Source organism: Chionomys nivalis, chromosome 10 (genome assembly GCF_950005125.1).
Source record: "Chionomys nivalis chromosome 10, mChiNiv1.1, whole genome shotgun sequence".
In the NCBI taxonomy this organism is placed as follows: Eukaryota; Metazoa; Chordata; class Mammalia; order Rodentia; family Cricetidae; genus Chionomys; species Chionomys nivalis.
This window is the reverse complement of record NC_080095.1, coordinates 67,092,993-67,118,071: the sequence shown is the minus strand read 5'-3', so window position 1 is coordinate 67,118,071 and position 25,079 is coordinate 67,092,993. Positions and strand designations below refer to the sequence as shown.

Genomic DNA, 25,079 nt, shown 5'->3' with positions numbered 1-25,079 from the left:
CTCTGTAGGGATCTTTCTCATTGAGCTCCTTTCAAAAGCGGGGACAGAAATTATGAGTGTGATGGGAGAAGGGACCAAGGAGCCAGAGGGCTTACCTCAGTGTGTGGGCTGTGGGGTTGGGGGGTGCTCGTCAGCTGGTTACCGTGTGTCTCTGGAAACACCCCTCCTTTGCACAGCGTGGTACCCTGGGAGGATCAGACTTCAGAGTAGGATCTAGGTTCAAATCTCACCCCTGGCACTGAGCAAATCATTCCTCTTCTGACTCATATTTTCCTTGTTAATTAAGTGACCTTCTCCCAGGGCTCTGGTGACAGCACAGCCTCGGCTTCCTGCTGCGTGAGTTCCCGGCCCTTTAGGGAAATGGTTTTCAGTTTCGATTGAAAAGTAATAGAAACTTAAACAAAAATAAAACCCTTATGCCTATGATTCCCTAAGTCAGGGCTGTATCTTCTCTCCCAGCAAATGGCTGTATCCTGACCTCTTATCTGGTGCTTGGAAAATCATCTTCTGTACTGTGGGTATTCAGGTACCTTTGCCGGTGGGGGAGGGGTCAAGCCGACAGTTTATATTAATGAGAAGAAGCTGGCTGTGGGGGGGAGACAAAGGAAAACACAAGGAATAATGAGTATCACAGCCTGTAAATGTCTTCTATCATTGCCGTCTTCAAACGCTTGATGTTAGGACTCCAGCAAACATTTTATTATGGTTTTCATTATTGTTGTTATTATTACTATTATTAGACAAACTGGTAAGTGTGAGATTCCATTTTATTTTTTAGTCATTAAAGAAATAAATAGATGCTTTAGAAAATTTTAAAGTAAGTTTAGCGAAAACAAAACAAAACAAAAGAACACCTCATGACAGAACTTTCAAGACAGATGCGAGTGTGGCAAGAGATCAGGGTGGATGGTAGCAGCTGAGATAAGAGAAGGACTGGGCCACCAGCCCTCGGGGCTCAGGTCACTCTCCATGTGTGTCTAGATGCCAGGCAGAAGGAACACCAAGGACTAATAAGGAAGATGGGGCTAGGAATGACCGAGGCATTGGTTGAAGTTTGAACCTGGAGGACCACAATGATTCAGCTGTGGTTGTGAGCCAAACGTGAATAAAGGGTGCTCTCCACACAGGGCAGGGCAGCGCCGGCTGGGCAGGAGGACACCTGGCTTTTAGAGTGAGCTTGGCCTCCCATGTAAATCTGCTCTCAGAACACTAGAGAAACACACCCGCATATGGCAGCACCAAACACAGGAAGGAACAAGTCTGGGTTCACACAAGAGTTTTGTGCATGACAGAGTAAGCGCCTCACTACTTTTTACAAACTTTGTTTTTTCTCACATGACCATATATCAGCGTTTAGACATGCTTTCTAGTCTTCTGGCATTTTGTTTCTTTGTTCGTTTTTGTTTTACAAGACAGGACTTCTCTGCATAGTCCTGGCTGCCCTGGAACTTCCTCTGTAGACCAGACTGTCCTCAAACTCAGAGATCCACCTGCCTCTGCCTCCTGAGTGCAGCTATTAAAGATATGCACCACCATGCCCAGCCATCTGTTGGCATTTTTCCTACAGTGATATTCATCCTTTTGTGCCCATTTTTTGTCTAACAGTATGCTGGTACATAGTAGGATTTTAGTAAATATTTAAGTGAATAAATAAATGATCACTCTTCTTCTGAGTAAATTGGGAGCATGGGGACCTTGGGGGAGGGTTGAAGGGAGGAGGGGAGAGGCAGAGAGAGGATCAGAGAAAAATGTAGAGCTCAATAAATTATCAATAAAAAAATAAAAATTAAAAAATAAATGATCACTCTTTGCTGTACTAGAATTTGATCCATACTTCAAAATAGAAAAAGCACTTCTAGATTTTCCCCATTTCAACATGTTGTTATTCATGTTGGCCTAATTTTCCTTCATTCACATCTCAGATGTCAGCGGATCCCCTGAAAGCCAGGACTGACTGTGCATGTGTCTAAGTGTGAATGTGTCTGCAAGCGGAACATTCTTGGTCTAAGAGACGTCATATCCGGTGATGAGGACTGCACACGTTACCCTCATGCACCGAGCCCCCCCCCCATAACTCACAGAGGTTCCGGAACAGTGGGAAAAGATGAAGCAGGAGATAAATGCCTTGAGAACCGAGCAGACTCCGGTGAAACCGGCTTTCCATTATGCGGTCTTAGAGCCACACATAGAAACAGCAGCTGGTAGAGAGCCACGGTTTGCCTAACAGAAAGCACAGCCTAGCTTTTGTTATGAACGGGAACCCCGAGACTTGTTGTGTTTCTATTTTGGCTCACGAAACTTGGCAATGCCAGGGGAGGGGTAGTAGAATGTGTAGCAGATGAGAATTGGCGAGGACAGACTGCAAGCAGGGAAAAGACCCTCCTGATCTTTGGTGTCAGCCCTGTTTTGCTGGCGAGCTGGGCTACATACAGAGAGACACCATCAAGGAAGATTCCCCAGGCCCCTGCATTTGCTAACCTGCGTCCGGAAATCTCAGTGAGCTATGCATGCATGGCTATGTGAGGAAATATGACACACGTGGTTTCAAACGCTTTGACTATGGCCAGTCACTATGATGAGGGGCCTGGACATTCTTATGTGCTTTAATTGTTTGTTGCTTCTGGAAGATAATTCATCATTAAGTATTGATTATATTTAAGATAGCATACTTTTTGTCTTTTGGATTCAACTAGCTGTTTCCAAATCTTTTGCTTCCTGAACCCAATTTATATACAATAACTTAAGTCGAACTCAGCAGTAAGTGGTGGTTGATGTGCGGACTAAGCTATGATTTCCATCCCAGTTGTCGGTCATCGGCACTGTCCTGTAGGGGAGAGATAAGGCTTCTTTAAGTTTATGTACTCACCAAAGGGTCTCGGCTTTGCACAAAATTCATTGTAGTACTGTATGGTGATTTGAGTTCCACTACTCCGTGCCCACGGAAGTAACGTGCACACCAGTGGTGGGAATTTGTAAAGTATTGAGAGCCTGAGAGGGAAGCGTGGGGTGGCCAGGAAGAGCCTGAAAACACAGGGGCACATCACTCAAGACGGGAGTGGCGCTCTGTAGTGAGAGTCTCTGGGCCTCTGTGACATCTCTGATCGCTTCCCTTCATATCAGAAATGTTTCCCTGGGCTTTGTTTATCTGTTTTTCTCTTTTCTAACCTTCTATCCCATTTTCCTTTATTCTACTGATCTACTAGAGACAAATTGTTCAAACTAAGGGTTATCAGTCTTAAAGACTTATCTAGAGTATACTAAGTAATAAAATTCTTGTCTGAGAAGCATGACAAGAAAATGGATTTCTACACATCAGTCTTCCCTTTGTGTTAGAATATCCTCAGGAAGGCATTAAGGTATCGATCATAATTAGTTGAAGATTTAAAAGGAATGGGTTTAGCGTCATAGGGAACAGCGAGTGGAGAGGACACAGAAGCCTGCTCTTGCTCCGTGTGACCTCCAGGTGGTGCTGTCGACCCAGACATGGAAAGCCCATGCCAGGCTCCGTTTGTAGCTGGATTTTCAGTTTTTCAAAAATATTTTCTGTCTCTACAGATGTGTTCTTTTAAATGGTCAATAAAATTTTATAACCACTATTTGAAAAATCGCAAGATTATTGTGATTTGTGCTTCCCGGGCAAGGATATTTCTTTCCGTCCAGACATTCTCAGCCAGTCTGCATTTGTTCTGTGGACCCTTTTCCGTCCTGCTGTCTCTCCAGTACCCAGGCTCAGCCACAGATAGATGGATTGTTGACGGGACTTATCGGGTATCTTTAGATACTGTTTAAATTTAAAATACACTTCCTGGTTCAGCTATAGTAACTCAGTCCCATGCACTCTGAATGGACATAACCTTTTTTACACCCCAAGCCAGCATGAGATTTGGAGGTGGTCAGGGAGATGCTTGTCACACGTTAGAGATATTTCGAGGTCACTTATGCAGTGCACCTCGTGGTCTAATCATGTTCTCTAGGAAAGCGTTCCTAGATAAACACCCGGAGGAGCTTTTGTTTCCTATTTAGAAAGATTTCGGACCACCAGCCGTGGAAATGCCCTCACCAAAAAAGAGCAGTACAAGGCGTCACCATAACGTGAGGATTTTTTAAGACTGACTTTAAAGACCATCAACTAATTTTCCTTTTGTGCCCCTCCTGTCTCTCTTCTCCCATAGGGCTTTGTGAACAAGTTGGACGAATTCATCCAGTGGCTACATGAAGCCATGGAGACCACAGAGAACTGGACTCCTCCTAAGGCAGAGACAGATAGCCTTCGGCTGTACCTGGAGACACACTTGGTAGGCATGGTGGTGTTGTGTATTGCCGTTTCTGTAAAGGACTTGGATGTGATGCTGGTTTGTTTAGGTCCAGTAGCCACTTTAGTTACCAGAAGTCTTTATAAGCTAACGATGCCAAGCTTCAGTGGGGTTAAACCACAAGCTGAACATCTGCCAGCATTTCAAGCAGCAAGATGACACCCAAGGCCTCCATATTTCAAATCGATGTTTCAAAGCTCTTTTCAGAAAGGCCCCTGTTTTAAAATAGCTTAGAAAATTGTATTAGACCTGTGTTCTCCTAAGTGACAATTGAAGATTTCTCTCTTCTTGAAAGAAACAAATGAACAAAAGAGAAAAATTGGGTGACCATTCTGAGGCGTTCTAGAATTCTTGTAAAATTAATGAGCCTCTCATTATCAAGAAGGTCTATTTAATCTGTTCTACACTTGGCTATTTTAATAAAATATTTAAAATGATGGTCTCCATCAATTCTGCTGCTAGGTGGATTTTTCAGCAGATAATTAATACAGCTGTCATTACACCAGGCCCCGTGCTTAGGGAAAACCAGGGAGTAGTCATGGAAAACATTAGGATGGCTGCGCTTTGGTTCTGCTCAAAGCAGGAATTATAGACCAGGGTACAGTTGATGAACCTCGGGAGGTTTGTGCCGAATGCTTTAAATGGCCGATATCAATTATGAAGGGGTGGGAACCATGTAGCGGAGCGTGATAAAGCGCGGCGAAGAAGCGCGTTGTCATAGGAAACGAAAACTCAGGCTTTAAGGATCTCATCTTTATTCCTTTCACTGATAGAATAAAATTGACAAAGGCAAGGAGCACGAAGCCTTGGGTACCCAACTGTGGGACTGATTTCTGCCCCCTTTACACGCTTGGAATGTCGATTAAGTCAGCATCGTGTAGCGTCCCATGGACGGCGGCTCATAGAAGAGACCGGAGAAGGACAAAAGGGGGCAAGAAAGGAAGAGTTTTAGTTCCCTTAGTGTTGTGTTTGGCGGCATGCTTGATGTCACTGCAAGGAAGGCCGCCACAGGATCTAGTTGCTGCTTGCAGACAGGCTTGTGGGTGATCGCGGATGGCCTGGTGGTGTGGAGAAACGCCAGTGGCCCTGTGTGGATCTCTTGTCCAGGGGTTTTTAAATGCTGCCCTTAGCATTCAGTTCCCTGTAGAATTCAGTTTCCAGCTTTTAGAGGGCATTTTATAATCGCAAGATAAAGATATTCAGTGCTTTATGATGTAAATTATATTAATTAGAATGTCAACTTTTCACTGGCATTGTTCTGACAGAAATTCTAATCTGTGTTTAAACAGGACTATATGAACTTTATTTCACATCAAGTGTGCTGTCTTAATTTTCTTGATTTAATATTTTATGGAAAACACACATTCAGCTTTTGAGGTTTCAAAGGGCACAAGGGCATAAGGGTGCCTTGACTGTGGGTTGCTTATGGAAAGCCAGGTGCGGCGTGCAAGCCAAGGGCCCTGTCCTCTCCAAGCGATGTGCCCTTTGTCGCCAATGCGTCTTCCTGTCTCAGTTCGAGGGCAGAAATTCTTCCTTGACATCTTTGTGCTGGCCTCACCTCGTTCTAGCCTGAAGCTTCATGAGCAAATAATTTGTATTGTTCTGGCTTATGCAGGTGCTACTAACTTCATCTATCTAATGTTAAGTAAAAATGTGGCTAGTACTAATGGAAGAACTAATTTTTTAATATCATCATTCAATTTAAATTGCCACCTCTGTCTACTGCCTTACTCTATGGAGCCTTAACAGCCGCTGACCTTCTTAAAGGTGACTACAGGGAAGCCCAGCCTCTACACAATGTTCTTATCCCAACCTATGGGTCGTTACCCACTTGCTGTGCACTACCACAGGGTCCTTCTTGAGATATCTCTCTTAAAGAGTGGTCTGTTTCTGTCAGAGGGTTAATACCTTTTGGGGGTGGTGGTGGTGTTTTTTTTTTTTTCTTTCTCTGTGTGATCATGCTGGCTGGAATATAGGTGATATTGGGACAGTTTGCTGAGAAATTCTGGTTTATAGGCCAGTCCACTGAATGCGAAGTCAGTCAGACCTTACTTCTGATGTTCTGAATTTATGTGATGATGTCATGTATGGTCGCCACTTTAGCCTCCTCTGCACGGTTTGCTGTGGAAAGTTCCAGGAGCCACCAAGAGCCACTGACCCTAGGACGAGACTCAGTTCCTCTCTGTCCACATTGTCCTCTTGCCCTGGCTGTCACCTGCACTTCATTACACTGCCATTATACTGAATTAGTACCCTTCTTAGTCTTAAAAGGAGGCTAAAATCTGCCTTTCTGTAAGCACTGTACAAGTGAACCTAGGGGGTCCCACTTAGCTCACTCTACACAAACCGTTCCTGTTTCCCAGTGAGTAAGCAAATGCATTTTGTGGTATTACTCGGTGGTAGGGGTCATCAGACAACACTTGTTAAAGCATTTTTCTAGATTCTAGGACTCAATCTTTAGTCCACATGAGCATGAGACCCCAGAGTGACATTCTTTTCTGGTGTAATATGCTGGAATGGCTGGCGTCTTCCAATATTTACTCTAAAGAAAAACAAATACCAAAACAACAGTTGTACATTTGTATCTTGATACGTAATTCAATTATTTTCCAAGATTGTAGCCAAGGGTTTTTTTTTTCCCCAACACAAATCAATTAAAGTTTCACAAAGCCTTCCTGAGAAAGACACGGGAACTTCATTTTAACTGTGGGAAACGGTGAGAAACTGTCATGGTACATCAGCTGTTTTCCATGAGAATTAATCATCTGCTTGCAACCTGGCTGCTTCTTCAAAAATACAGTTCCTATCTTTCTGGAAACTGGCATTTTCAGGAAAATGTCATTTGGGGGTGGTGTGTTATGAGTACTAGCCATTCTCCTCCGCTGAAGCAGTTTTAGAAGTAGCGCCGTGGAAATGTATCATTGGGCAGATTTCCTTTTTGCTGTCTTTCCGACACTTATGTCCCCTTCCTGGCCTTTCAAAAACAGCTTTATTGAAGTGTTTGGCCTGCCCTGGATTGTGCATTTTAGAGTATGGGAGTTGAGGAGCTTTGACAATCTGAACGACACAGACAAATCATGGTAGCATGCATCAGCCCACCCATGCGTCAGCCCACCCATGCGTCAGCCCACCCTATCCATGCATCAGTCCACCCATGCATCAGCCCACCCATGCGTCAGCCCACCCTTCCTCATGCCATTTTGTAATTCCTCCTCCCAGCCCCTCCCCAGACTCCTCTCTAAGCATTTGCTGATTTACTTTATGTCGCTCTCCAATTAGTTTGGACTTGCTCAAATCTCCCATGAATAAGACCAACCAGCATGCTCTCTGCTGGGGCGTGAGCCCGACCTGAGATCCAACCTGTCTCTTGATAGATATGTCATCACTGTATCTGTCCGCTGTTCTTTCTGTTTTCTTGGTAATAGTAACTATCACATGTGCATGTACCATGCATGCTTGACTCATGAAGTTCCTGATGAAGCTGTTTCCTCTGCAGTCTTTCAGAGTTTGTATGTCGGGGTAGAAGCCAAATAAATGAAAACACTGTGGCTAACGCTCACACGCCAGGGTATGAGGCTCTGTTCGTGTGTGCTTAGTAACCAGCCGGATTGTTTTCCTTTAAGGAAGTGTGTCTTTAGAGCACAGCGGTCAGGAGTAAGGCAGCAGAGTCGGCCATGCTGGTTAGGGCCTCGGTATGTCCATGTGCTTCTGGGATGGCGACTCTCACCTCCAGAGTTGTTGTCATGCAAGCCGAATTCACCAAACGAGGAGACTACATTGTAGGCATCAGTGCCAGGAAAACAAACTAAGTGTGTATGTTATCAGGCTTTTTTTTTTAAAGTCCAGACCAGAGTTGCCCTTCCCTCCTCTCCTCCCATACCTCCCCCTGAATCCACACCTCCTCTGTTTCTGTTCAGAAAGGGGCAGGTCTCCCATGGGTATCACAAAACATGGCATATCAAGTTGCAGTAAGACTTAGCACCATCCCTATGTATTAAGGCTGGGCAGGGCAACCCAGTAGGATGAATGGGGTCTATCTCTCTGGGAGTCTTAAATCTGTTATAAGATCTGTCTTACTATGTAGCCCAGGATATCGGGGAACTCGCCTTGTAGCTCAGGCTGGCTACTAGTTTGCAACCTCCTGCCTCAGTCTCCTGAGAACTGGAATAGCAGCAGGTACAAACACAGTCACCTTGAGAAGAAACATTCTTAAGTTAATTTGATACATGGGAGCTGTGGACAAAATGAGGGCTGTGGAGCCAAGATTCAAGCTCCTATAGGTCAGGCGCCACAAGGGCCAGGCGGTTGCTTAGGTGCTAGTGTATGGTGAATGAAGTTGGCTTCTCTTGGGGGCTTTCAGTGAACAGAGGCAACCCCAGGTCATGTGACATAGTCCTGGCCGGTAAAATTTTTATAGGATAAATGAAGGAGTTCAGCGAAAAGGTTTATCGTGTTCCTAGAGATAACTGAATGGATGCAGTCCTCAAAAGGCTTATATCATCCTGCTGGTTAAAACAGAGCAGAGAGCCTGGGATTTCACAGGAAGGGTAAGGGAGGTTACAGTTAAACCTTAACCTCAGCTGGCATGGGTGAGACCCAGCTTGAGCCTTGCAGGTTGGTGCTGGGCAGGAAGGAGGCTAAATGACATTTTAAATGGCCAGACTTTTCTCTGGGGTACTGAAGGTTTGGCTGTGCTTCCGAATAGGAGAGGGAGAGGAATCTGTCACAAATTCCATGGGGGAAAGGCCAGCCTGGCTTCGATGAGCTGAATGAGGTTAACGGAGTGATCACAGCAGAAAATGGGCTTGACTGTAGCAGTTGATATTCTAGCACAGACTAGCCGCTATCATATTTCAAAAGCATGACTTTTTGTGTAAATATGACAGGAACTTCATAAAGTGAATGACAGACAGTACAATGGTTAAAGTCTACGGAGAGTCCCTCTCTCACTGTCTCTTGGATATCAGCTCCCCTCCTCTGCTCTCTGTCATTTCAGAGTCATTCCAAGTGTTGAAAAACAACCACACACACGTGTGCTTTGCTTTGTCCCCAGTCTGTATTAGCAACAGGTCAAAAGCAGTTACTATAATACAACTCTATCCCTGTGTATGGCTTGTCAGCCTTTCCTGTATGAGCATGCCATGGTTTATTTTAACCAATCTTTTATGCTGGACATTTAGGTTATGTGTAGGCCTTTTCTATCTCAAATGATGCTTCTGGGCCAAGTGCTTCGAAATTAGTTTAGTAATCATCTTGTTTAGTATGGGTGTGTCCTTACACGGGTAATTTCCGGCCAAAAGGCTATGCATGGTCAGCATTTTCATCTATTACTGAAGCGTCTTTGGTGGCGATGACGCCATTTGCAGTCAGTGTCTGAGCATGCCCCCCGCAGTCTTGCTGTTGAAGCTTGTAGGCACGCTGCTTACCTTTGTCCCCGTGGTAGTTGACGGGGGATGCCTGTTATACTTCTGCATTTTTGGTGGAGTTGGTTACTTACTTCTGGCATTTTTGGTAGTGTTGGTGTTGTCTTCATGTTTGGGGGATTATTTGAATTTTTTCTTTGGGGACTGCTCATTACCATAGCCCGTTCTTCTGCTGGATCCTTGTTACTTCTAGATTGACACGAGGTTTTTAAATATTAAAGGAATTAACACCTTGTCTGTGTTGTGGATGGAAACAGTTTTTAAAGGAGCCTTCAAGAAGTCTCTCCTAAAGGGACAGGGACATTTCAACAATTGGTGTCCATGCTTAGGCAGATCTGGGGGGCAAGTGCTGGATCCCTACTCCTGACAAAAATCACGGAAAAATTCCTGTCCCAGAAAGACCAGCACGTGGAAACTCCTATCTTAGACAGGCAGGAATGAGTTTAAGATCAGAGAGTCCATAGATGAATGCAGGGATTGAGAGCATTTGAGCAGGGAGGATTGTGGGTGAGGTGGGAACAGAGAACAGGAATAGACTGAAGGGCAAATGAGAGATTTGAGCCAACAGCTGCTTTTGAGGCTCGCTCGCATTCAGTCAGAAATTCCAGAGGGCAACTGTTTGCCCTGCTCTAGTCTGTGGTGTCCTACACCCAACATAGCGTAGGCAAGACTTGCGTGCAGTGAAGGATTGGAAGCTGCTGTCTCTGGGCGTGACCTGGGCCTCCAGGCAGTGCTAACTGTGTGTGACCCAGGTAGTGTGGCACCATCAGTTGTGGCTGAGGAAAGCACAGCCATTGTCCTTTACTAAGAGTCTCTTGAAAGGGAAACATTAAACTGTACTCAGTGGAAAAGTCAGACAATATGAAGCAGTGTAAAATGAAAAGCAAAACCCTCCACCCTCCAGACTGACCAGGCTAGGCAGTTTGTCCTGTGCTTTTTTGAGCCCTTCAGTGTAAGGTAAGTGTATTTTAAAGTTTATGATGTTCATTCAGTAACTTGTTTCCTCAGACATGTTCCCATCCATATACAAAAACCCAAGGGGCATTTTCCCAGTTCCTTAATGTTTTATCATGTGGAGGACGTGCCTCAGTTTAATTAATTAAATCTTGTCATGGTAGCATTTAAGTTGCCTCCATATCTCTGCTTTCTTTGTCAAATAATGCTCCATGAATATTCAGGCTAACCCTGGTGGAGCATCTCCTTGTCCTTTGCCAGTCGGCCTATAGCAGCAACTCAGAAACCCCCTGTAATCAAAGAACTATAGGCTGAGCCAGATCCATGTTTGTGTGTGTGTGGGGGGTGGCTCTCTGAGTCCCTGTTTGCGGGTGGACTTTCAAGGCAAGCCTTCTGACCCGTTTTTTTGTTCCATTTAGTATTAGTCCCAGCAATTTGAATTGGCTGCCACAAGGTGGCAGAGGAGCACCAAAATCCATTTGTTCTTGACGTGCCATCCTTATTGTGTCTTTACCCCAATCTTCATAAACACAAATTGGACTTAACTAGCAATGCGTCTGGTTAAAAGAATGATCGGCAAAACTATATGCACCCATTTGTCGTCTCTACTTAGACCTTGATGTTTTGTTTCTGATCAAATTGATTTCATTTCTATCACAATGAAAACCAGTGCGCCACCCATCGTTTTCCCTCAACACTTCTGACTGTGTTTTGTTTGCCCTCCTGGGTCTACCTCTGTCCATTTCTCTCTGCTGGAAGTTAAGAAATCACAGAGTTTTTTTTTTTGTTTGTTTGTTTTGTTTTTCTTTTTCTGGTTTCCCACCTCTCCTGCTTCCCTTTCTCTGCTGGGATGATGGCCAGCTATGGTCTGAGCAAGGGGCGCTTCACAAGACCAGTAGCTGCCTTGGGGTTGTGGCACTCAGCTAATGGGGCTCAGTTAGCTGGACTTCAAAAGCCAGGGCTGTGTGTTTGGCTCAGTCGCCTATCAACCCCTTCCGCCTGAGGAGCAAGGCTGTGGCCTGACAGGAGCTTTGAAGTTACATTTGCTCGTCCCCCTTGAACTCCTTCCAGTTTAGAGCATGGCTGAGTGTGTAGCAGGAAGAGAGCGACGCTGGTTCTCCTCTTTGGTGTCATTTGAAATAATTCCCAGGCTCCAATCCTTTGCTATGGTGGGTGGGGATGCCGGTCTGTGAGGAATTTACAGCGTGTGGGCAGTTTGTTATTGCTTGCTCTGAGGAAGGGGACTAAGTCGAGTGGGAGGCTCCCTTTGGACATGTGACAGTCATAACCACATTCCTGTGCTCACATGACTGACTCATTCCATGTGTTGAGGAGACATGTGTGCGCTGCCTTTTCAGCTAAAAGGGAAGTGTAAGGCGCGTGAGAACCGTGCCTTTTTTTCTACTTGGTTTAAAGACTCTTAGTTGTTAATACTCAACAGTTCTCGCTATTCCAAAAATTGTTAGTGCCCAGTTTACTAATCTATAACTTATTTTTTTAAATTAGGCATAATAACCGCTTTTAACTAGATTGCCAGGGACACCCTGTGTTTAGTAAGTACTGAATATCCAAGCAAACTGGGCAGTGAAGAGTTTCCAGACAGGCCTTGCTTTAGGAGGCCCACGTACAGGGCAGAGAGCATTGATTCTGGACAAGGGACTCACCAGAGTTGGGGTACTTACCTAGGTCTTTCCTGATGGACCTCAGAAACAGTTCCCCATGTATGCATCTTACTATGTGGAATTTTGGAATCTTTAAGCAGTTTATCTGGTGTAAATAATAAAAACTCCATATCTTTATATTAGCCAGAAAAATAAAAAACCCAAACCTGTCGTATGAAGGTTGTGAAGGCGAGGTGGAGCAGCGGGAGGTGGGAAAGACTTTTCTGTTTCAGGGACTTGTGCTTTTCTTCCTTGAATCCTTACAAATATATGGCAGGAATTGCTCACAAGTTCTTAAAGAAGTTGCTGCTGTCCTCACCTGCCCACCCTTGACTGTTCTCTTTTGGCCATCACTACCTCAGGGCCAGCTTGGTCTCATCTAGGCCATCATGCACTGAGTCAGTCACTAGAAGCACCAGCTAGGTGAAATGATTGAACGTGCTTGAGCCATTGTGGGTACAAATTCCAACCAACAGAACACGTTTTCAAACTGTGATCACCTATGTCTTCAAGGGTTAAAAATTCCGTAGCTTTAACATTGCTGTTTAAAAGGATGAACACGATATGACTAGACAGGATGTTAATGACTTGACATTACAAAAATTTATTAAATTTATTTTTAAAGTGGTTTGGTTCCCCCTTTCAAATGCATGAAGCGTGTGGGAGTTGGAATAGATCTGCCCCAGGCTGCCAAAACAAATTTTTAATGGAACTGGAGTCCTTCAGGGATTGTCCTAAATCCACATAATATTCTTACGTCCTGGTGTTTGCACTGGGACCTGTGTATTAGCAGATGTACGTGCGAATAATATACGTAGGGCCATCCATCACCCGGATGACTCCACATTCTCAAGGGCTGGCGCACATCAATTATTCCACCTCAGGGGGTAGAGAGATATTTGGGCTAGCATTGACCTCCTTTTCGATCAGAGCTTCCAAACAGTATGTTCTGGAAGTCAAATAGTCCCTTCAGACAGAACCTCTGTTTGAGAATGTGCTTGGCCTGATGTCGCCATGCTGAGAAGTCAATGTGATCACCTGTGTCAGGTGTGGAGGCCGCATCCGGAGAAGCAAATGAAAATCCTGTCACATGGAGTCACCGTCAGCATCCGGGATCTGTCCCATCTATCTACAGCTTGCATAAGTTATTAGCCAGTCTATCAGGAAAGACTGTCAACCTCGGTGAGCTGCATCTGCATTCACACACAAAAGCAACTCTTTGAGATAAATTATAAGTTGCTTGAGGAGCTAGATTCACTTTCAAAGGCTTGGAGCCATTTTAATGAAATAAAGGGAGTAAAGCTCCTGAAGAGGAATGGGGATTTTTTTTTTTGTCTTTTTTTGTCTGCTTGTTTTAAAGGAAAAAACAAAGACTATTTTTAAACATATGGTTTTGATTAAAAAAAAAACTAACTTGGAAGTTATTCGTTAAATGCACAAAGTTCTCTTCTGAAGCTTCTGATGTCACAGCTTGAAGGGACGTGACAGGTTGCTGTATGACTGGTCAAGCAGTGACAAAGGTAACCACTTCATTTTGCTGGGAAAATGTACAGTTGAGGTAGCGGCTGACCATCTATTTAATTGCGTAGTGAGTGCCATATGATGAGAGGGTAAAGTTAAATTGATGATTCAGGCTACCCCAGCCAGGGTACGGTTTACATGGCAATTATACTGGGTCATCTAAGTGTAATTGGCAAGTAATTTTGTAAGCGAAGGAACATGACAGCTCATTTACATGGTGTTCACTGAGTAAAATTTGGGGACATTCATCAACCACTCTAAAGTGCGGAGTGATTGCATTGATATCCCCGAACGCTGCAGGCTGTTGGATGCTGGTTTGCGGAATGCCCCCCCCCACTTCAATCGTGGTTAGCCGTGTGTGTGCAGTTGTGTGCAGCGCGCTAGGCGCTTTCATTCGAACGCGGGTGAAATCACAGCTCTTTTTCTCAGGGAGCTCACGGGTAGGAGACAGACACACCCATCATTTTAACCAAGTGTGGTAAACGGAGGCTGAAGCTTGCAGAGGCGCTGTGGATGGATAACAGTGGAGGGCGAGTGTCTAGGGTGGAAGATCAGGGAAGCCTTGCTGCGGAGGGTGACACCGAATTGAATTATGGGACTTTGATGAAACAGTTCATACTAGGTAGAGGCCTGGTGAGAACAGAATCGTAGAGGAGCCACTAGACTAGGGGGTGGGAGACTCTCAGAGCTGACCTGACAGGACCTGCAGTCAGATAAGGCTTGAGTCTGGCTAGCTGCCCAAGGACTTCAGAAGAGGTGGGCCTTATCCAGCTGTTTTGAAGATAGACCATTTTGTATAGTAACAATTACTGTGCCATTGTGATATACTAGGCTCTATTCTCTGCGTATCAAGGGATTTTTTTTTAATCTTTACGACCACGCAGAAAATAGGCACTAAAATTCCTTTTACAAATGAGGGAACTAAATAGACAAAGGTTGCCCAGAATTACACAGAGAGTGGTGGAGGAGCTGGGCTTTGAACACAACTATCCAGTTCTGAAGGCTTGCTCACCACTAGCACTAGCCCATCCCGTGCTGTTGGTTTCTTGATCACAGTCCGCTGGGATTCCAGACTAACTCCGTCCTGTGCCCGCTGTGCCCTCTAGGCTCTGAGCATGCTGCCAGGACAGTGACTTGCCATTCTGCTCTCAGTTCTAGACAGCCGTGCCTGTGTTGCTGCTAACACACAACAAATGTGTATCTTTGAGGGAGGACAGGCCAGAGACCTCTGTAGTCAACCTCACAAGTGAAACATTGAGGGCTGGGAGCTAAGGCGGTGTTAGTGTGGAGACGCGTGGATGGAGCCGGAAATTGGCTGGGCCCAGTGATTGATGGGGCGTGTGGATCCTGTCGGTACACTCTTGCATCACTTCTGATTTCTAACCAATACACCGGAGAGAGGACTTTGGCAAAAAATCCGAGGAACAGGGAGGTTCACACTGCTCTCTGCTGAACTCTTAGATTCCTGGGAAGAACTATGTGGACTCAGGATAAAAGTTAGAAGAGACTTCCCCAGAGGTGGCTAAAAATAGAAGGGATTGTCCGGGGACAGAACCACCCTGGGGTATATGAGTGGTTGGATGGTCTTTGGGATTCTTCTCTCTTTGAAAATTCTCTAGTTTAAAGTAAATAAAACTCCTGTTTCCTTTCCTAAACTGGCTGGATGAAAAAAAAAAGATAAAAATCAAAGTATTCAGGGGCTGGAAAATATTGAGTCCAAACGCCTTGATTATAGATAAAGGAAGGAAGCCCCGAGGGCTACATGATTCATCCGAGGACACCCCTCCAGGAGGAAGACAGGGTCATTAGCTTCCCTTCCTTTTGTCTCAAATAGTAACATTTTTGTCTTAGGTGTCCCTGTGGGCAAGCCACTGGTAGACAGTGGCACAAAAATAACAGAGACTTAGCATTTGTCTCTAGAGAAAGTGGAGTATTGACAACAAGGGGTGCCTGTCACATGACTGCCTAGGACATTGAGAAAAATGAGAAAATTGAATTTAAACATTCCTAAGAGGAGTTAGAGAGATGGCTCGGTGGGTAAGCCGTTTCACTGGCAAGCATGAGGACCCCAGTTCAAATTCTTGGTAGCCACGTAAGAAGCCAGGCACGGCTGTACATGCCTGCAGCCCCAGCACTGGAGAACAGAGTCCCATAGCTTACTTGGCAGGCAGCCCAGCTTAAAGGATGAGCTTTTGGATCAAGCAAGACTCTGTCTCAGGGAATTAGGAACTAGAGAGTAAGACATCTCATGTGTTGCCCTCCGCAGAATGTGCACGGGCCTGTGTACTGAACATTCCTGTACATACAGCACACACCTATACCACACATATAAAACATACTACACACCAAAACACACACACACACACACACACACACACACACACACTTTCTCTCTCAAATCCACATGGATTTTTGGAATCCCTAGTCATTCCCATCCAGGTCTAACATATTCTATTGACTGTCTCTGCGTCTTGCAACCCTACGGTGATATTGTTTACACTTAATGCTTTGGAAAATCCTGGAAACATAACCTGCTTCATGAGATCTGACCATGGTAACTCCTGAGCCCACTGTCCGGAAACGATAACATTCATTATGTTGTCTTGCAGCTGACTTTGTCCTTGCATTGAGATTGTTTACATATTAACACCTGTAGTTTTATCACTATAGTTTTGAGTCATTTTTGGGGTTGTGCAGTTTGTGTGAATTGCCTCGTCATTGTTTGAATTGCAATATAATATCTTACTAGCTCTCAAGAGATAACTGAAATAGTTACTGAAAGAACTCTCATTCTCGACTCCCAGCATATTTGGAAGAATTTATTTTATATCGTGAGCAACTGTACATCTAGCTTATGTGGATGGCTTTGTGGGGCAGTGAGCAGGAGCCGCTGAGCTCCTCGTGGTGATTATAACCTGCTTCCTTGCCAGGGGCCCTCTGAGAGTCCAAATAGCACTTGTTTGACCAGAGACAGAGCAGGTCCTGGGCAGAGAGACAGTAAGTGACTTCAAGCTGTGGTTTTTCTAACTAAATACATATTTCCCCCCTGCCCTTGTGCAAAGGCCTGCTCTCGTTTCCTGAGGGAGTGCAAATCTTTGTGTGAAGAAGTGTCACCAAGTGTCTTACTCGTCAGCACGTGCACACCATCTCTTCAAGTGACAGCAGGAGTAAGTTCATCAGTTCAATGTGCCTTTCACATTTGGAGACTCCTGACTAATAAAATCTGGTATTTATCATCAGAACAGCCAAAGAACTGGATTCTGGCACATGCTGCTCTCACGCATGGAGAGAAACTTGAAAAGACAGAAGATTTGCTCCAATTTTCTTTCTTCTCTTCATCTAGAAGCAAAAGCATACCTTTTTTCAATTAAAAAAAGTATGAGCACACGGAAACATCTGGCCCGTATCACCGCGGCAGCCTCCTAGAACGGCCCGCTTTGCCTCCAGTGTGTCCTTTTGAAAAATCTAACCTGCATCAGCCAGCAAGCACTTCCTAGCTCGTAGGTCTGCAGCAGCCACTGCCATCCCTGCCGTATTTCTCATGGCTCTATCATGGTCCTAGGGGTCAGCTCCTGTGTGGTCACCGTGACTCCCTACCCTACCTGCAGCCATATGGAGCACTCAGGGCTCCTGGGCTTTTGCTCCCCAGAGGACATCTCTGGACTTGTAGGCAAGCCAGTTCATTCCTTATAAGCGCTCTTTAGACCCTGCCGAGACTGGATCTCATGGGCTCCCACAGCCTCTGTCAGCACTGGTCTTTTATACTTGGCTGGTGTAGTAGGTTTTAATTTAAACAAACAAACTTGAATCTCATTGGATAAGGCTATTGCTATTATTGCTCAATTTTGCTTGAGGCAAATAGCCCCACCACTTTGTATCACACATAAGATCCAATCCCACATATGCTGGACCATTATTCCTATGACCCAGTGGACTAGACTATAAACTTGTTGTGCCCTGCTAATTTATATTTTTTAATTTATATATATATAAAATCTGGTAGGGGATTCTCCATAAATATACCTATTGTATAAACCCATGCCTTAAGAAAAAAGCAAAATCCCCTTAAGAAAGACTGTGTGGCTCTTTAGGTCACTTGTCCGGCTTCACAAATGTACCAAGACTCATGATACTCGTTGGACCTGGCAGATGCAGACAGTACCCACGGGATGGCTGAGTGTCTGTTACTCTACGATGCCAGAAAGATGGAATCACATTGAACATTTAAGCCTTTGAATGTGCTCATTCACCTGTCTCCGGTCCTAGGTTTTCCCTCAGACACGATCATTTCTGTGCTCCATTGGGAGTTCCTTATTTCATCCCACGGGCATGCGTGGTCTGCTTCATCACGTCTGATCGTGACTCAGGTGTAGTCATGGGCATACCTGAATTTCCGATTCAGATTCGTACAAGCCGATCATGCCAGATGTAATTACGCCACTGCCCATTGGCTAACTTACAATAATCGTTTTGATAATCTAGTCATTGAATCTTCTTTTAAAAAATTTTTGGAAAACGACATATTTATAGATAGATTGATTTTGTGTACATGGGCGTGGGTGGGGGTGTATATAACATGGTGGGGATCGGAGGACATTTTTGAGGATCTGGTTCTGTCCTTATACTGGAGATCATGGTCGAGTCATCAATATTTTGCTTGTTTAGACACTTGATTTATAATTAACTAATTAATTTCCTGTGTGTTTATATGAGTGAGAGTGTGTAAGCGTGGGCCCTAGGGATGTCACTGAAGGCACCAGGCTGGTGCCTTCACCCACAGAGCCATCTCTCGGCCCCTCACTGAGTTTTTCCTTCCCTCTGGTTCCTCTCTTCTCACTCAGTTGCACGCTGCTTTAAGGACACTGGAAAAGAGTCAGCGTTCCCTTGGATCCTGGCTGCTATCTGTGGGACATTTCACATTATCGGTGACCTAGGATCCTGGAGCAAGCCCTTGCCAATGTCCTTGCCACAAATTCAGTCTCTAGAGAACTTTTTGCGCGGTCAGGGCGTGGTACAGGTGTGGCAGAGGAACTAAGGATGCTGCGGGCATTCTGGAGAAAATATGCTAACGGCGTAAGGATGGGGCCGTGTCCAGCTATCAGGCTAAAGAAAAGAACAGGAGAAACCGAACCCTTCTTTAGGGAGCGGTGGGGGCAACACCCAGAGGGTTTCCTCAAGAATGCTTTAGCCGCCTGGCATCTCACTGACAATTTCATTAACGTGCCCTCTGGGCTGCCTTCTTGGGAGCCTGTTGTGAATTCCTTGCTTGATATTATTAATGGTTAATGGGCGCACCTGAAATCAAGCAATAATGTACCATTTGGGTAATAGTTATATTAAGTGGTTTTTTTTATACAACATCGAGCTTATCAGATTATCTCGCTCCTAATAACGAGTGCCTCATCTTTGCCAATTTCCTTATCAGATGTTTCCACATCGTCCCCAAGTGCAGCTGCTTCCAGCTGCGGCCGCACTGGGCACTGTATTCTCCCTTTCAACGATATCGAGGTGCCAGCCTCCTCACGGGTCCCTCCCTTCTCTCTGGCAGAGGCACAGGCTCGATGTGCCTCTTGGGAAATTGGTGGTCACCAGCCGTTTCAAACAGGCAAATTTGAAGTCAAAGACAGCACGAGGCAGAACTGATAGTGATGTGGAATTTTCACGACAGGCTTTTCCCTGAAGTTTGTTGCTGCTGAATTCGTCTCAGACATTTCTCTTTTCCCTGCTCTCTTTGCTGAAACTAGTGTACTCTAGTCTGTGTGGCACTGCGTCAATGTGGCAGAGCCCCAACACACAGGGACAAAAAGCAAAGGATGCTGTGCTTCACTGTAAGATAATAAGCATTTAGTAATCCAGAGGCACTGCCTTCATTGGGTGGATCAGAAGTGTAGAGGAGGCTGAAGCAATGGCGCAGCAGTTACTGCTCTTACAGAGGACCCAGGTTCTAACAACCATCTCTAATTTTACGTCCAAGGGGGAACCCCACGCCCTCTTCTGGCCTTCACAGGTACTGCATGCCCACGGTGCCACAGCATACACACAGGCAAAATACCCCTACACAGAAAATAAAAACATCTACAGATATTTTAAAACAATTATCTTTAAGAGGAAGCGTCAAGATTCCTGAACACTGTGCATTTTATTTTATTCAAATGCATACCTGTAGCCGAAGGCACAAATGGGGAAACATGCAAAGCTGTGTGTTGGGAGCCAGATAGTGTCCTTTCTACAACGTTAGCTTGCATCTTGTGAAGAAAGGCTGACTGGCACAGTTCGCCACTTTGAATTGCCTTAGTCCAATCCTTATCTCTATGCTGCATCTCGTATTTCTCCCACTTCCAGGTTTTCTTTTCGTTCTGATTGTCTTTGGTACTTTAAAAAAAAAAAGTTCCTCTAGGAATTAAAGAACAGCTCACATTCAAGGCAACTCTCTGTACTTGCCAAGTTCCACTGCCCATTAAGGCCAAAATCCATGTTTATTGGTCCCCGGGTCTCCAGTGGTGTTATAGACCACACGCAGTTCGTGAATCACTGAGTTGAAGATCCACTCTCACAATTTATGATTATCTAGCTCTTCAATTCAAATTAAATCCAGTGTGGAGTTAACACAGCCTGTGTCATGTATGCTTAATATCACGTATAGCACAATGTAGCTTTTAAAGACAAAAGTCCAGAAGGTGCAGAATCTCCAGTATAGCCCCTAGCTGCCCCTCTCCATCCGGTGGCTCATGCAGAGTCGAGGAACAGAGATGAATCAGACCATGCTGTATTAGTGGATGCATATATGTGTGCATCAGGCTCCCGGGTTTTTCTGCTGACAACTTCTATGGTTTCATAAGTACTTAAGAAAAGCTCGCATGTGCAGGTGGGAATTCATTATATTTTATCGAGGACGGCTACTCTCGACAGAACCTGGAGTGTGACTTTTCATAAAAACCTAATGAATTTCTAGATTTGTTGAGCTGCTTCCAAACAGATGCGCGCTGCTAATCTAACGGAAACGTTTAGAGCCTAGACCCCCAATATCAATAGCTTTTAGTATTGCAAATTAGTCTGTCCGTTGGGTAAATTGGGCTGTGTGGTTCTCGATTCAAAGCAGCAAGTGATTCTGCACGCGTGTTTTGTGCGTAACCGCCTCGCTGGAGCCTGACAGCCGTGTGCTCCTTTGCAGAGTTTCAAGTTGAACGTGGACAGTCACTGCGCTCTCAAGGAAGCCGTGGAGGAGGAAGGACACCAACTCCTGGAGCTCATTGCATCGCACAAAGCAGGTAAATCCTCCTGAAATATTGCGGGTCTTTATGTCTCCAGACTATTAAGAATGAAGAAGCATTGCTGTAAATGACTGCATATATTCACTTCCTTATGTATTATTAATATTTACATTATCAGATTGACCTTCAAGATTTATAAATGTTTCATATACTGCATACAACGCTGTGATACTTATACGATGAAATAGTGCCTCCAACTGCCTGTTCATTTTATTTGGGGCTTACCATTCGCCTGAGTTCCAATTGAAATCCCATTCCCCACAACTTCACGTTGGCATGCTTTTTGATGTAGGAGCTCTGGAAATAACGTTAAGATAATGAGTGAGAGCCATTCTTACAGACATGGTGCGTATGCACTAGGGTGTACATAGAGATCACCGTGGAGATAAGGCAGACTGTCCACGGACATCTGATTATTTCTGTGCCAGTTCACGCATGCGGATGTGTGGCATATTCTCTGTAGGCCTTTGCATCAGCAGAGGCTTTGGCCTTCAACCAGTTCTTAGTCCAACATAGATGCATTTAATGAAGAATGTATTATAGATTTAAAAAAAAATTGTTATATGGTCCTATTTATCCTGATAATCAAAGACCACAAAACAGGATTGGTTAAAACTTGCTTGTTTGTTTTGGGTTTTTTTGTTTTATTTGTGTCTTTTCTTTTTCTTTTTGCTTACTATTTAAACGGGAAAAGAATAGCGCCAAGCAGATGTGCTATGTCAGGACCACTGCCTTGATTCTGGCCCATTTGCTGTATTTCCCACTGAATTACCTGCACCTATTTCCAGATGTCCATTTGATCAACACAGGGCCTTGTGCTGCAGGTGCCCAGCTCTAGTCCCAATGGCACCTCTCCATCACATTCTGTTCTGCACACATGATTTCCTCCAACCCAGAGTCTGCATCGGTGTCTGCATGTGCTTGTCCCGTGTTTGTGCTGTTCTAGCTCAGAATCTCTGGTCTTGGTTCTGGTGGGTAGCGGTAAGGTCACTGGCGAGCAGGGATGTGGCTGGAAGGAGCCGCCTCGCTTTCTGTGTAACAGAAAAACAGGCAAAGATGCAGTTGGGCCCACAGCTTTGCTTTCCTTTGGAGAAGGACTGAAGGACATGCTGAAGATGATTGCAAGTCAATGGAAGGAGCTGCAGAGGCAAATCAAAAGGCAGCACAGCTGGATTCTCAAGGCTCTGGACACCATCAAAGCGGAGATACTGGCTACTGATGTGTCTGTGGAGGACGAGGAGGGGACGGGGAGCCCCAAGGTAAGTGGCTTGAAGTTTGCTTTATTTCCCCTTATTTCTGTCTTCTTTTGAACTAGGCGCCACTGAAGTTTGCTTTCCACCCCTAAGGCTCTTCGTTTCTAGTGAGTAAACTTTGTAACTCCTTCTCCCTCTGTCTTCCTCCGTGTGTGTGTGTGTGTGTGTGTGTGTGTGTGTATGCCGAAAACAAAAGGTGAGAACTTTCAAGTTTTCTAGGAAGCAGAAGGGGGGGGGACAGGATTCTAGGGGTGGGAGAAAAGGGGGGAGGCATAAAACATTTAGTAAACAAAACATAAAGCATCTTTAACATGAATAATCAGAATGGTTTTAAATTGTTTTGTTGCAACTATAAATCACTATAATCAGTGCAATCACTCAGCTCTGACATCCATTAGCCGCTTGGTTACAGCAAATTAACAAAGAAGGGAGAAAGTGATTCATTATCTCATTCCTGTTAATGACTATCAGATGCATTGCCTAATTAGGGGATGGTCATTGTAGTGCGAAGAAGGTCATATGCTTTGCTACAAATCTTTTTGCTCTGAGTGTAAGTTTTCCATAGTGGCACATGGCACCGAAGGCAGCAAGTATTTTAAAAATGAGTATTGGCAGGCTTTGATTATCCATTTTAGATTTACAAAATCGCCTCAGAGACATAGGCCACCGAGCACCAAATGAAGTGCCTGTTAGTGTAGAGCGCTCTGGTCATAAAGGTGTATCCTTTAGACTTACCATGTCGTGGACAATTTTATTAATTTGACATTTTCTTGTAGTTTCTCACTTTGTGAAAAGGAGTCCAGAAATCTGTAGACTTGGGAGTAGAGCTTAGTGTAGCACAGAGGGAAGCAGATGGAAAAGTTCAGTTTCTATTCCTGGCATGGACACAGAGAGGGACATTGTCAAATCCCATTTCCTCAGCGTGGCCAGAGCAAACTAGCAACCGCTTTGCCCTCTGAGACTCAGATGCTTCAATACAGGCAGAGCTGGGACCCAAACCAGTCCCACAACACCGAGACCGTGCAGCCAGCCGGTGGGAAGCTCAGAGGACCTCTCTTTATCTGTTGGAAAGAATTGAATGGCAAGATCAGTCCCACCGGAACCTCCACCACAGAGGAGGCCACACTTCAGGAAATACTCGAAGAAAGGAAGGGAAGTGGCTTGGCACAGGAGCACATATTTTAGGGAAGGATGTGATTGGAGGTTCAAAGCCGCAGCTAAAGCCAAGGACTGGAGTGTCCTCATCTGTCGACATCTCCAGGCAGAGGGAGCAGACGGCAGGAGGAAGTTGATTGGCCAAGGCTTCACTGTGGAAGAGGGGCAAAAACTATCAGAACGGGCACAACTAAAATCTGGGTTGTGTCTTATTTCTTTAACAAAAAGAGGGGTTGGGGTGTGGCCTAGAGGTAGCACATTTGCCTAGGATGCATGAGGACTTAGGTCGCATTGCCGACACCACAGAACAAGAATGCAAGCATGCTACCGCTATCTCATTCAGCATCCACTCCCAGGCTCTCTGCATTTGTGCTGTCTCTCTCCTTGAGCATCGTAGCAAACGCTAAAGAATTCTACCTGAATCCCTCTGCACAGAGAAGAGGCCACAGAGAGGTTAACCAGTTTGCCTAAGGGCACACAGCTACTAAGTCTCAGGGCTGGGGTTTGAATCCACACTTTCAGGCTTAGATGTAGTTTCTCATCCCTTAAACCCTCTGCTCCCTGCTGGTGGGGCTTGGGCTGAGTGTCTGCGCTTCAGAGAGGCAAGCTTTTGGGAGGCATGGGGTGTTTTTGAAATTGTAGTACTAAAAGGAGGGAGGCAGCAGAGGTGGGGAGAGAAGAGATGCAGGAAAGGGGGGCGCTGCTCTGAGGGAGTGAGAGCCCACAGACAGTGTGTGATTCGGGGGAGGAAGGCTGGAGAGGATGCTGCTGCCCTGCTGTAGGAAGGAGAGGATGCCGAATAAGTGGGGACATAACCCTGACTTTCTGTGTAGAGATGCATTCCCTCTGTGTATCAGGAATGGGGCAAGGGTAGGTGGCTTGAGTGAGTGAGGGTGGGCAAGATGTACCACAAGCAACTCCGGAGACTGTGCAGCTGTCCAGACTGATCGGAGGGACTGGGCTGGGGTTAAGGACAGCTGTTCAGCAGGACTGACTTGAAGACCACTGCTCGCGGTCAGCTTGTTTCTGAAGGGAAGAAAGAAACCGCTTACTCAAGCCAGAGAAGGACAGGCACATCAGCCATTTTTGGAAAGCCTCCACAGGGGTGATGACCCCATCCCAGAATCCCACATGCTAGCAGGGACTCCTGCAACAGGCTCAACACCCCCCACCCCCATACATAACATGAATGAAGGGATGTGTGAGACTCTGTTACTTCAGTAACAGACTGTGCCAGTAAGGCTTTTAAACCAGGACTGTATAAATCAACCGGGCTACATCTTGTTCAAATGAAACGTTGCATGGCCGCTAAAAAGCAGTGTTTTAGAAAATCCCTGTAAACAGTAGGTGATAACTATATATAATTACCTATTTTTAAATAACTTTGTATTTTCCAAATCCCTACCCTGAGCAAAAATTATCATAAGGAGAAAAAAAGGGTAGATACAAAGTTTAAAAGTTAAAAATTATATTTAAAAGGCAAAATAGGTGACATTGTGCTGTGGGGGTGTGGGACCTGAATTTAACT

The 25,079-nt window shown here is 45.1% G+C and overlaps 1 protein-coding gene across 3 annotated transcripts in view; it reads left to right on the top strand.

The window, feature by feature from the left end:
- Positions 1–25,079, top strand: part of Akap6 (A-kinase anchoring protein 6) — a 390,732-nt gene that overhangs the window by 182,270 nt on the left and 183,383 nt on the right. For 2 of the 3 annotated variants that reach the window (XM_057782237.1, XM_057782239.1), the window contains exons 5-7: positions 4,173–4,295; positions 21,044–21,140; positions 22,236–22,402. In XM_057782237.1, the coding sequence (XP_057638220.1) occupies positions 4,173–4,295; positions 21,044–21,140; positions 22,236–22,402 (387 nt within the window). The remainder of the gene's footprint in view (positions 1–4,172; positions 4,296–21,043; positions 21,141–22,235; positions 22,403–25,079) is intronic. The other variant, XM_057782240.1, reaches the window with a different exon arrangement.